The sequence below is a fragment of the Caloenas nicobarica genome, chromosome 1, assembly GCF_036013445.1.
Source record: "Caloenas nicobarica isolate bCalNic1 chromosome 1, bCalNic1.hap1, whole genome shotgun sequence".
NCBI classification, from domain to species: domain Eukaryota; kingdom Metazoa; phylum Chordata; class Aves; order Columbiformes; family Columbidae; genus Caloenas; species Caloenas nicobarica.
In genome coordinates this window covers 138,664,159-138,677,064 of record NC_088245.1, presented here as the reverse complement: position 1 = coordinate 138,677,064, position 12,906 = coordinate 138,664,159, and the positions used below count along the sequence as shown (strand labels likewise).

General features: G+C 36.1%; 1 protein-coding gene across 1 annotated transcript in view; it reads left to right on the top strand.

Moving 5' to 3' along the window:
* Positions 1-1,937: 1,937 nt before the first annotated feature.
* The window catches only part of TMPRSS15 (transmembrane serine protease 15), a 60,311-nt gene continuing 49,342 nt past the window's right edge, over positions 1,938-12,906 (top strand). Inside the window, exons 1-7 of the mRNA XM_065642027.1 lie at positions 1,938-2,082; positions 4,518-4,648; positions 4,958-5,025; positions 5,845-5,889; positions 7,806-7,939; positions 9,631-9,675; positions 10,324-10,365. Of these exons, the coding sequence (XP_065498099.1) occupies positions 1,938-2,082; positions 4,518-4,648; positions 4,958-5,025; positions 5,845-5,889; positions 7,806-7,939; positions 9,631-9,675; positions 10,324-10,365 (610 nt within the window). The remainder of the gene's footprint in view (positions 2,083-4,517; positions 4,649-4,957; positions 5,026-5,844; positions 5,890-7,805; positions 7,940-9,630; positions 9,676-10,323; positions 10,366-12,906) is intronic.

The following is a 12,906-nucleotide window of genomic DNA, read 5'->3' as shown; positions in this document are numbered from 1 at the left end:
AATATCTCAACGGCGGGTGTCAAGAGGATGGGACCAGGCTCCTTCCAGTGGTACCCAATGACAGGGTGAGGGGCAACGGGCACAGACTGAAGCACAGGAGCTTACATCTGAATATGAGGAGAAACTTCTTTACTTTGAGGGTGCCAGAGCCCTGGAACAGGCTGCCCAGAGAGGTTGTGGAGTCTCCTCTGAAGATGTTCAAGACCCACCTGGATACATTCCTGTGCCATCTGCTCTGCATGAACCTGCTTTAGCAGGTGGGTTGGACTAGATGATCTCCAGAGGTCCATTCCAACCACAACCATTATGCGATTCTGCGATTCTGTGATTTTGAGGTATTCTGAGCTTCTGTGACAGAGTGAATGTTCAGAAAAAGATAAAAACTTAAATCCCTTGTAATAAGGGGTATTGAAGTTATTGCTAAATAATCACAAATAGTTAGAGATGCTACAATACCATAGCTCAGCAAGGTGTTCAGCAGTACGAATTTAATTTCCTCTTATACACACATAACTGTACATATATATACACACACACAAACACACATTCATATTCATATATATGTATGTGTGTCATATACAATATATATGAAAGCAGTTCCTACTCTCTCTAGCATGATGACTCAAAGATCTCACCTGTTTGCAGGATACAGGCTGGGTTTACTCTTGCTCTGTCAGGGCAATATGACTAAGCTGCCCTGAATTTTACTAGTGTGCCTCAGTTCAGCTGGAGGCTGAACATTAAGATGAAATGTACAGTCCTGCTGTATCTTTTTAACTTTCATTGTAAGGAAATAATTATTTACTGTTATTAATGGGAATTATCACCAGATTACTTTCATCTGAATATTTTTCAGTCTCAAAGACTGGGCAGAAAATTGTAATGTCATCCAAGAGTCTTATTTTGGGCCTTTCTAATTTATTTCTAATATTTGTTATCTCAATTTCTGTCAATTTACAGGTACCTAGAACCTCCCTCTTCCAAAGATTGACTCAGACAAGTTTCCCTTTCCTTTTGGGGGTGGTAATATGGCTGGTTTCCTCGAATTCATACCATAAATATGGATTTAGGACCTATGGTCCAGGTTCAAAAATGGTATCTCACAGAATACAAAACATAAAGTCAGTATGACTTTACTCTTCTGGAGCTGATTTATTCAAAAGTTTTGGCAGATTATATTTGTAGCAAGAACTTTTGGACTGGATAGTGCATTGTTTGTTCAATTTACCCTTGCTTTATTAAGACTGCATCACTGGCCGTCCACAATTCTTTAACTTTATCAAAGGCTTGCTTCCCATGCCACATTTATGCCTGGCAATAAAGTATAAAACAAACATACATTTCATAATGTCTTATCTAGTTAGTTCTCTAGATACATGGACCTTACACAGATTAAATTTGTACTGCTGAATTACTGTTCAGTGTTGAATATGTTGCTGAACTAGAGCATAGCACTGAATTCATTTGCCAGCATTTCTTATACATGTAAAATTAGTTTTAAAGAAACTTTTAAAGTAGAATCATAAAAGATATGGTTTTCGCTGTTGTCTTCATAACTGCGCTTGTGAAGAATTACTAACAAAACTGTATGAGCAGTAAATCTGACACCAATATGTTATATTCAATTTCACTTAAAAACATCTAATGAAGAAGTAGTGCAAATGCAGTGACCAACCTTACAGTTGTGGTTTTTCTTATTCTTTGAGACATAATCATGTTTCCTTTCTGAAGATATTTCTTTTCTTCACATTTGCATATCTTGTGCATGAATATGGTTGTTCAGGAATGTTGTAAAAACTGATGTCAACGAAGTTTTATGGTGTAATTAATTTACAGGCTTCTCCTATAAATATCTGTTCAGGTGGATTAATACACTCCTTTTCAGGGTATTTATGTCTTTTGACAGTCCTTGATTTATACAAGCTTTTAAGACAGAAATGAAGCTGAGAAAATCATCTGATAAGAAATATGTTCCTCTTAGTTACTATGAAATTTTGTTTGCTTCTCTGCTCGCAATTTTTGTGCTTGTTTGTGTTGCACTGATTGTACTTTCATGGCTAGCAGTCCAAGAGTTAGAACAAGGTAAGTAGCCAGTCTTTAACTTTTTCAGAAGTTCTTCAGTAGATGTTCAGACTTTGAAGGCAGTGATGGTGTCATTGTAATTATATTTCATATTTCATGCTATGCTTTTAATGCTGGAGGAGATGGGGGTGGTGTCATGTTTTTCTCCTCTCCTCCCTGGCAATTGATGAAAACAAAACAGGCAAAAATACAAGCACTTGAAGCATGTTCTGTAGCCATAGAAAAGAATTTTCATGGTTTAGACTTTGCAATAGGTCATTGGAATGCAACTCAAACTGTAAAGATTTGGTTCTTCAATTATATTCATCAGCTAGGGAAGGTAATATGGCAAATTGCAAATATTTGCTTTTTTTCTCTGTGTATGAGGTCTGACGCAGAAAGATATTGATAATCCACTGAAGTCTATGGGGAGCTTCTACATCTCTTAGAATATTTTCATTAACCCCCCCCGCCCCAAACAATTATTTTAAATAATTTATTGCTGTGAGAGAGACCCTGTGAGAGAGATAGTCAGCTCCCAGCCCTATGTAAAGTTAAAGTCATTCTTACTACTTAGCCAATGCTCAGAATGTGACAATCAAGCTACTGATACTCAAAGTAAACTAAACAAAAAAATCAATATAGGATGATTTTCAAATGGAACCGGAATTTTGGTTTAAAGATTTTGTGGATATATGCTGTTTCCTGGTAAGGCCGCACTTCGAGTATTGTATCCAGTTCTGGGCTGCCCAGTACCTAAGGCATATGGAGCTACTGGAGAGAGTCCAGTGAATGACTGATGAGACTGTGGAGTCTCCCTCCTCAGAGATAGTCAAAAGCTCTCTGGACATGAAATTGGGCAACTGGCTGTAGGTGGCCCTGCTTGAACAAAGAGGTTGGACCACAGGACGTCCAGAGCTCTCTTCCAACATCAGCCCTTTTGTGATCTACATTTTTGTGAAAGGAAATGTATCTAGGTCTATGGAGCCCTCCCAGCTAATAGCAAAAAGACATTTTGAAATGAGGTAAAGGAAACAGGTTAGGCAAAAGGTTCAAGAAATAAATTTTTTCATTATAGTGATTTTCATAGCTGAAATAATGACTCTAATACATTGAAGTTTTTGGTGCCTTCATTAACCAAAAGTCTATACTATTTCATACTGAATCACATGAAAACTAAACTAGCGGTAAGCCATACTTTAAAAAAAAAGTTTTATCAGAATATTCATGTTTATGCCTTTAGTTGCTATTGTTTTTCATTCCTGATTTTAAACCTTGTTCTCCCTACCGACTTTGTTCCCCTCTTACAGAATACTACCACATTCCAGTGAAATAAAACGAGCTTAAAGATAATGATAATGTATTGTTGCATCTAGTTAGAGACAGGCTTTAACGGCTTAGGTATTAGAAGATGAATAGGTAAGAATTTAGTTATGTGCAAATGATAATTATAAAACACTTAAAAAAATATATTTGACATATGTAACAAAAGAAATATTTGTTTAAATAGATTTGCAATTGTTTTAAGGATAAATGGCCTTCAAAGAACTCAAAGTGGTCTGCTACTAGTTGGCAGTGGGAAGTCAGTGTCACTAGGCTATGCATTCTATCACAAACAGTTTATTATAGCATTTATTAATTATCTGCTTTTGTGTTAAAACTCATTTTGGATGTTAATGCCTTCAAACACAACACGAAAATACCACTGGTACCATAACTGGTAAGCAAAAGGCATTTTCTATCAACTACATTAATTCAGGTCTTATCTGAAAATTTCCAGTGTGTTACACAGTGAGGAAATACATTTATGTATAATGAATTGCTTTATGCATACCTCATATGCTGTAACATATTAAAAATCAAGATAAAATTTTAAGTAAGGACCTGTTTCTAGTTTTCTCTTAAATGCTCCCAGAATTTCATGCATGTGTTGGTAAAAAAGGTCAGGTCAAAAATAATTTAACTGGTCTGACACTAGTGTTTCTGGTGCCGTTATCAAAAGCAGTGCACATTTATATTGACAGTATACGGCAGATAATATAGAAAGTGTGAAGTAGTCATTATTAGTATTTTCAATCCAGAACACACAAAAACTCATAATACACTATCATTCTTCCCATATATCTTTGTCTCTTGTGTTAGACATAACTGGGCATACCATTGTCCCCTTTATCCATTCACAGTGCAGCTGAGAAATTCAGCATTTAAAACAGAATTGGAGTAATGAGAACAAACTACAAACAATATTCATAAAAATATGTTTACAATTGTAAATATTGTAAACATTTAAAAATGTCTATCACCTTTTTAAAATCAGGAAAAACATCTCTGATTACAAAGAAAAACAGAAAGCTTAAAGTTACTGTATTGATGATCTGTGCGGAATAAAATCTAATGTAATGTTTTTCATTTATTTCTATAAAATTCAGAACATTTATTTTTTTTAAATTATCTAGCTGAAGCAGATGAGAGTACTCATGGCTACATGGGAACATTTAAAATACTCTCTGGGACATCGTTCACTCCTGATTTGCAAAACAGATCATCAGTTTCTTTCAAAGTCCTTGCCTTTGATGTTGAACAACTGGTAAGAACATGTTGGTCTCTGGTTAATTCAAGAGTATGTGCTAGGTACATTAATTCCCTTACACAATCCACAGTTGATGGCTTTTTCCTCTCTCCAAAATGAAATATTTCAGGTCCTAAGCCTGGTCAGAACTTAATATATTCTTTATGTGTGAAAATCAGTGAAGTATCAAAGAAAAAGTTTGCTTCTGAAGTCTAGATTTGGGAAGGAAATATTTAGTATTACAACCATGAATGCAGTGTGCAACTGGCTGTACTTTTAATAACCGTTAGTAACTGTGTTGGTTCAAGATTTCTTTTTTCCACCTAGATACAAGATATCTTTCAAGCAAGTGATCTGAAGAATGATTTTGAGAGATGTGAAATTTCCCAGTTCAAGTAGGTACAGTTTAATTAAACTTTACAAATAAACATAGTTATTTCTCTCAGGAGTGCTTACCAATAACTTGTTTTTCAAGACATCATTGGGAACACCCTATATTATTCCTTTCACTTCTTATGTCTCCCAAGTGCTGCTGTGGGAAATTTGGCACCACTGTGTTTCCTTGGGAAAACTTCCTTCTTAGGCTGCTGTATGTCCATACCTGGGCCAAATCGGTAAGGCTGAGTCCTAAGACCAACCCACAGAACTTATTTATTTTAAAGAATTTTTTTTTTTTTTGCCAAGGTTTATTAGTCATGCTATGTTTGCAGGGTTGCTGACTCTTGCCATCTAGAAGAAAGTTCATGTTAGAGATCCACAGGCATCAGCTGAGATGAATGGAAATACACTCACATGTCCCTATGGACACGGCTCCACTTAACTCGTATTCCTTAAGGTGTTAGCAAGTGAAGCTGTCTTTTGACACCAAGAAAAGCTAGACCCTGTGAGTCCTAAAGAGTCCACAAAATAGGCACAGTAAGACCTGCTTCATTTATTAAAGTTTGTTTGACCTCATTTTTCAATATCCCATTATGTTGGTCATCCTACTGAAGGTCAGCTGGCAAAAAAGTCCAGTATATGCAGTAAGGTCCATTGTGTTAATTCCATCTACACTGTTCTTTATAAGGTCCTAATTCAGCAAAATACATATAATACCGTCTCCCATTATTAAACTTTCGGAACCTGCTTCCATCCTGTTCACAAGATCGTAAACTCAAGGGGAATGATATGCTTTTGTGTTGTGCTTTAGTTTATTGTTGGTTTTTTTTCTATAGGAAATCTGACAATGGTCGTGAAAGATTTGAGATGCCAGAGAATAGGTAATTGTATATGACAAAGCTTATTTAAAATATGAGCAAGTTATATTATTAATATTATATATTATTAATTTGGAAAGTTCTTTTGAGGAGAGTGACTGGATGAGAAAATACATCTTTAGAGATTGGATAAGGCCCTCTAAAGAGCATATGAAGCTTCAAGACATATCTTCCCTCCAACAACACCTTTTAGGATTAGAAGAAAAAAAAAAAGTAATAGTTGCTGAGTGTCAATTTAGAAAGAAAAATGGGAAACCTAAGGACAGTGAATTAGGAAGGAAACTAGCTAGCAAGGAAAGGCTATCAGTTTGTGGAGAGCTTGCTTGTGGAAAGCTACTTAGACTGGGCAGCTGATATCACTTCTTATCATTAACAATGAGTTTTCACAAAGAAAGGTCTGATGACGCACTATGATAGGTGAGAACAGAGCAGAGGACAAAAGATTAGGACTCCAGAAGATCTGGAAAACCTTGAGAAATGAATGATTAAATTAGTTGTCTTGCAGGTGAGACCACAAAATTAAAGTGCACATTACGTGGTAACGGATGATGCAATTCTGTGATTCTGTGATATCAGCTGTTTATGTGATATGAGTGTTTTCTATAAATACATAAAGTGGATAAATATTCAGAGGAGATCATTCAGTTTGCTTGCAAAAGAAAAACAGGTATTAGCCAACTGTGAATACATGTATGTTAACAATGAGAACTAGATTTGAATTAGATTAATCTTTTGACTGGAACAGTGAGGGCAGAAACCTAATTGGTTAGAAAGGTGGAGTATGATCACTTTATGAAGGATTTTATAATGTTAAGGGAATAGAATACAGAGTGGTAGGAGTAGGTAATTTCCAGTTTTTTGTCCTTGTGAAGATAGATCAAATCAGCACAGTTTGATTTCTGCACATAGAATGGGACTACTCTCTACAAAATTTGGGCATAAAAGATGGAGACATCTCTGAGCTAGCTGCTCAAGACTCTTTGTAAATGGTGGGTTTCCAGAGTTTTCACATCTGGTCTATTTAGATGCTTTTTTTTTAAGAGATCAGTCATGCAAAAGAACAGCTTATTTCTTTCCATCAATTACAATGGGAATGTAGGTATCTGCACTGTAAACATCTATATAGATAGTCCTGTATCTTAACAATAAAGACCACCGAAATCACAGAAAACCTGGTGTCAGTGGATGTTTGTCTGGTTTTTAATAGATCAGAAAGGAGCTGTCTTCATTTCTGCTTTGAAATAATACTTGAAATATTACTTTGTCTCAGAAATTATTTTCTAGTTGACTATTTTAATTGAAAAAGTTTTTACCCCTTTGGGCAATCTCCTCATTATTTCACCCTTGAAACTGCTCAGTCACAAGGATAGCAATAAAAGCTTTTGTTTGGTCAGTGTGGCCTAGGGGTTATCAGAAACGTGTAAGAAATTAAAGAAGAGAGTTTTTCCCTATATTGCAAACTGCAAATTATGCTCAGCAAAATAGCAGGATTGATCACCCCTTATCAAAAACACTGATGAGTCAGTTATAATCAGGTAGTATAAATGCTTAACAATAAAAAATGTTGCAATTAAATTTAAGTAAATGGAGAAAAGCTTTAGCAAACATACTTTGATGCTAGCTTAATCTTGCTACAAATATATAACTTGAAAATAATATCTAGGAGGGATGTGAAAATGAGCAGATTAAAAAAAAAGAGTAGATAAAGAAAGAAAAACTGTTTCTCCATGGTTCAAACCTACCTCATAATTAAGAGGTGTTTCTTTATGTTTGATCTTAGCCAGCCAACATGTAAAGATACTATGATTTTCAAAACGGAAGCTGTGTTGGAATTAAATATTGTCTATGTGATAAGTCATATACTGGATTTACTTCACTATCTTGCATAACTAATCACCTTTTCTGTCTTATATTGCTAGCGTTATTGTGATCTTCAACCTTTATTTTACCCAGAAGGAAACAGTTGAGAAAATAAAAAATGAACTGGTTTTGGGTATCAGCACAAATAAAACTCAGACTTTGAAAATTGATGTGAACAGCATACAAATCACAGGTAATGTTAGCAAATATTTTTTGTCTGTACAAATCCTGGAGAACTACAGTTCACGTGGATGAAAACTTTGACTCCCAATCAGCAAAAGAGCTCTCATGGGCATTCTCCTTCCCTGCTACAGAACTTTCAGCAGCAGTTGAAAGAAACATTTACAATCTTGTTGATGAGAAAGTGTGAGTCAGCATTGGAAGTGTCCACTAAGGAGGGAGTAAAGGATGAAGTAGTGATTTCCCAGTTAAACCCCCTCAATTTCATCTCTTTTATGTAGCATTTTTCCTCAAGTTAATGCAATTAAGACCCAACTGTGTTGTTTCATCATTAAATGCAGTTATAATTGTGTTCTACTAAAGAAAAAGGACTCAGCCTCACAGAGAATGAGGACTCATTTATTGAAAAGATGTCAGTAAGAACAACCACCTGAATACAGGGTACGACTTCTGGAGAAGTATGCCCAAGGAACAGACTTCATAATCCTCTAATGCTTAGGTAAAGTGTAAATGAAAAAAATGAATGAGGCTTTCAAGACTAGGTAATTTTAAATTCTGCAAATATACAAATATAATTATTTTATTTAAGTACTGGAAAATTTATCAAAGCCTAAGTGAAAATCCAGCAAAATCAATGGGAATCGTTGTTTTTACCTTTATTGAGGCGACAGGTCTTCACTGAGGATGAGGATAAAAAAGTGATTTGCATCCTCTGAAGTGGAAGTTGATTAGCTGATATTTGAAGACCTGCTGGAGATACTATTAAGTAGCAACTGATTGCTTTAGGAGGAGTGGGACATCTGGTGCATAGTGTCTCTTACTCTATTCTAAAAGATTCATTTGTTGCCAAGTACTTCAGATATTCAAAGGCTAAATTCAGCCTTGACATCTTTATTTCTCTTTACTGCTTGCACTACGTATAAGAAGTTGTTCTAAATAACTGCACATCGCTGTGGAAAGTGATTGCTCATTATACTTCAAAAATGCCACCAAAGAAAATTACAAAGAGCTTTTTGAAAGGTTGTATATCTATAGATGAACTTTGAAGTTGTCAAACTTTTCTTGCTGTGCATCATTAAAATGCTGTTTTTCACATGATATATCATCTGTCCATTGCATCAGGAGTGCTTCAATAACATAATCTGTAACAACTGTAACTAATTAACAATTACAATCATATATGGCACTTCTGCATGCCATATTTCAGTATGTTGTACAAGATAAGTATTATTTCCCGTTCACAGGGGGAAGGAACTATGACACAGGTGTGACTTGCTTGAAATCACAGTTTTCACAGTGATTAAAAGTAACTTACCTTCTTGTAAATTATCCTAGGTTAATTTTAACTCATGTATCTGATCCAAATACCTTTCTATAAGACACAGGTGCTCTGTAAAGCTCCCTAGTATAAAAACTGTCAAGATGGAGATTTCCCAGGTGAAGATATTTTATATGAAAGACAATTAGTAAGGATTGAGAATTGAAAGGGATTAATATAGGCCTTTCCTCCTGAGGAAGATCATAGAGTTTGAGAAAAGGCTGGGAACAAGGTGAGATGGTCAAAAGGAGAGAAGTGGAACACTGCTAGTGATTCAAAGTGAAACAGTCAGAGCTAATTTTTTTTTTTTAACCTTTCTTTCTGAGTTATATAAAACTAGATACTGTGCTATAAAAGGAGTTTGTAATGAACTTGCTTTCTTCCAGTGGCTGTTGAAAATCCTACTACAACGATGCCTTTAACTTCATCAGGTCAGTATCTTTTATAAAACAGAAACTATTTTTTGTTATCAATACAAGATGAAGACACTTGCTATTCAGCCGATATAACTTAGTAAAGCTTCCTTGGCTGTAGTTATGGCTTGACTGTTTGGGTCCATTCAGTGATAGTTAGCTGCCTTTCATCACTTCTGACCATTTGAGAAACCTGTGATCTGAAGTCTGTAGGAAAGCTCCAAGTGCTTAATTAGAGGATCAAACCAAAACCTGAGTCTCTATCAACCAGCTGAGACACAAGATGAAGTTTTTGCAGCTTCAAACAGGTAGATGAGGCTGGAGTCCTGCTCTCATGCTGTGGTTACTGTTGCACTGAGCAATGTTGACAGACTTTCATTCCACTGTCACTAGAAGTCTTACAATGATAGTGTATGGAGCAGACACAAATCCTTGGTCTCGCATTTTCACTGAGTACAAATGTGCTAAAAGTCAGTCAGACAGCTGAATAACACAGTAGGTTCTCTGTAGCACTAGGTGCAGGTATTGCTATCACATTTGTTCATGTGTAGATATGTATATGAATAAATAAGTACATATGCCTGTGTGTAAATATACAAATACTAGACAGGTTTGGGGCTCTTCTCACACTGCAATATGTTCTAACGTTGCATTGTGTTTGCCCAGGTTCAGGACAACTCACCACAAGCAGGTCCCCAACAACTGCAGGTAGGTAACTATGTATGGGGAGGAGCAGGAAGGTTGTATGAAACAGTCCTCACATCATTCAGTTCTCGCATTCCATTGCTACGAATACAGAATATGAGGTTTTACCTTTGATTTGACTAAGGAGATCTCTTTAAAGAGAAGGGACTTCTAAGAGGCTACATTCTACAAAAATGGTACAAGTGTTCTGTATGTTGATGTAGATACTGACACTTGTACTGACTGCTTGTTTTTACTTCCTATTATTTCTTTGGGTTTTTTGAAAAAAAAAAAAACCCTGTTAGCAGACTCTCACATGACCTCCAATGGAGAGAAAGCCAAAGCTGATGAATCTTTGAAAACTTCCGCTAGCCTTATCAAGTGATAAAATACATATGACAACTAGATCTTTGTTCCACTGTAAGCATTACGGTAGTACAACTCCAAAGTGTTAGTCAGTAGTTTGTTTCTGCCATCATTATGTTGTTTTCAGACATGGTTTTTGTTTGAGGTATTTGTATATTATATTGTATCATATTATATTTTAGATATCACTAAGTAAAAAAGTGCAGATCCTTACAGGTAAACACTAGTATTACACATCTCATAAAAATGAATGGTTTTTAGTTACTATGAATGATTAGGTCAGAGTTCACAAGTTTTGCTCACATGTTATTAAATATATTACAGTCAGACCTGTTCTATAGGACAGTATTTAATTGATATTTTACATTGGTAGATATAGACAAAAAAAAGCTCACCCACTTGCAGTCAAAGCTATGTACACATGATTTAGCTGTGCCCTGGTGGCTACACAGTGGTTTAAGTTATGAATTGTGCTTGAGTAGAACTTTATAGCTGAAGTATAGCTTCTTATGCCCATGGCTTTTGGATACGACTTGCACCTCTCCCTGAATCACTACCAAATATAAGTTGTGAATGCTCTCTTCCTTTGTGACTGAGGATGTTATTTCTTAAGCAGTGTTTTAACAGTCACTGAACTGCGCAACTGAACTGAAAATTTCAGACATGTGCATAGATGTAAAAATAGACAGAATGTCCACTTCATGGAGCTGGATGATATGCCCCTTTTCATCTTCACTGATGCCTGGTATTTCCAAGCAATTGATTCAGTTACCATTGGTTTCGCAGTTTCAGCTCATAACCTCACAGAAATACAATTCTGGCTGGAGGACAAATTGTTGCTCCATGACTCTTATGCTACATTTTCAGTCTTAACATTTTCCATTCGAAAGCTCAGAGCTTTTCTAAATTTATATATTTAGGTTTCTTAGCAGACTTTGCAAAACCAGTGGAATGAGTGGCAACAAGCCATATGTGCATTTGGGATACCTGCCAATTTTTCCACCTCTTTGATTTTTCACTTATGTGAAAGTAAAGTACAGTTACTAGGGTCACTTAATACAGTCATATAAAAGCTAAAATTGCCTAGATTTTCAGGAGTGCTTCAGTGTTTCACAATGTGATTTACATCCAATTCATGATTTGTGCTACAAGTACTCTTGCACACAATGGGGCTGTTGCCCTTTAGACAACTTGGTTTATATTTTCATCTCGATTACTATTCCCTCTAGTACTTCTGATTTTAGAATATGTTAGTAGTTTTAAAATATGGTAGGTGCTTTGTAGCACTAGATGGAGGTATTGCTATCGCGTACTACATAAAAATTAACACATACAAATTCTCCAGGGTGGGTTACCAGACCAGAAGCTTTGTGCAATCTATGTGAGTTAAAGAAATGCACCTATGAATATAGGAGCCAAGTATTTATTGACAGTCTGATTACAGCCATAATGACGAAAGAGTTATTATTATTAGTCCAGTTACAGGCCTAGTAATATGCATAGTCCAAAGTGCATAGTTACTAGAGCTTATTCCCAATGATATAGCTAAAACTGCTAACATAAAATATTTCTCCTATCTATCCCTTCCTCTGGTATGCTATCTTGATGCTCCACTGAGTCATAAGTTCAATGTTGCTAATCATCCTGAAGAAGAAATGGGAAGGTGAGGGGGGGTCCCAGAGGAAGGGGCAGGAGAAATGGGAGTTGTCAGCATCTCCAGGCTAGAAAGGGCATAATGTTCCTGATGTGGATCCCTTCCCTCTTCCTCTTAGGTCTGTTTGGTGTCATTTTTGAATGTTTGATAACACTGTCTGCTTCCTTGCTTTTTCTGTTTCAGTCCAAAGCCTACATTATAGACAAGTTTTAACATACGTAGTATGTTTACATCTGTTCAATGCTTGGAGTTTGGCTCTGTTGACCCTAAAACCAGCTTTATCCACCTCATGTGTTACTTCAGTGAGATTGCCCAGTGACTGACCATTTGTGATTTGTGCTTATACCACTGATGCCTCTGTCACTGTCCTGTGCTTTTACTTTCATGGCTTTTGTTGTCAACTTGTGCATGCACTTTTGGGAATGCCTATAACAATCCCAATTTCTTCAACAACCTCCAAGATACAGCTTCCTAATAACTTTTGTAAGGACTTCCTGCTCTTGCATGTATTCATGTCTTAGGTCTTCGAATGTTTCATTCCTTCT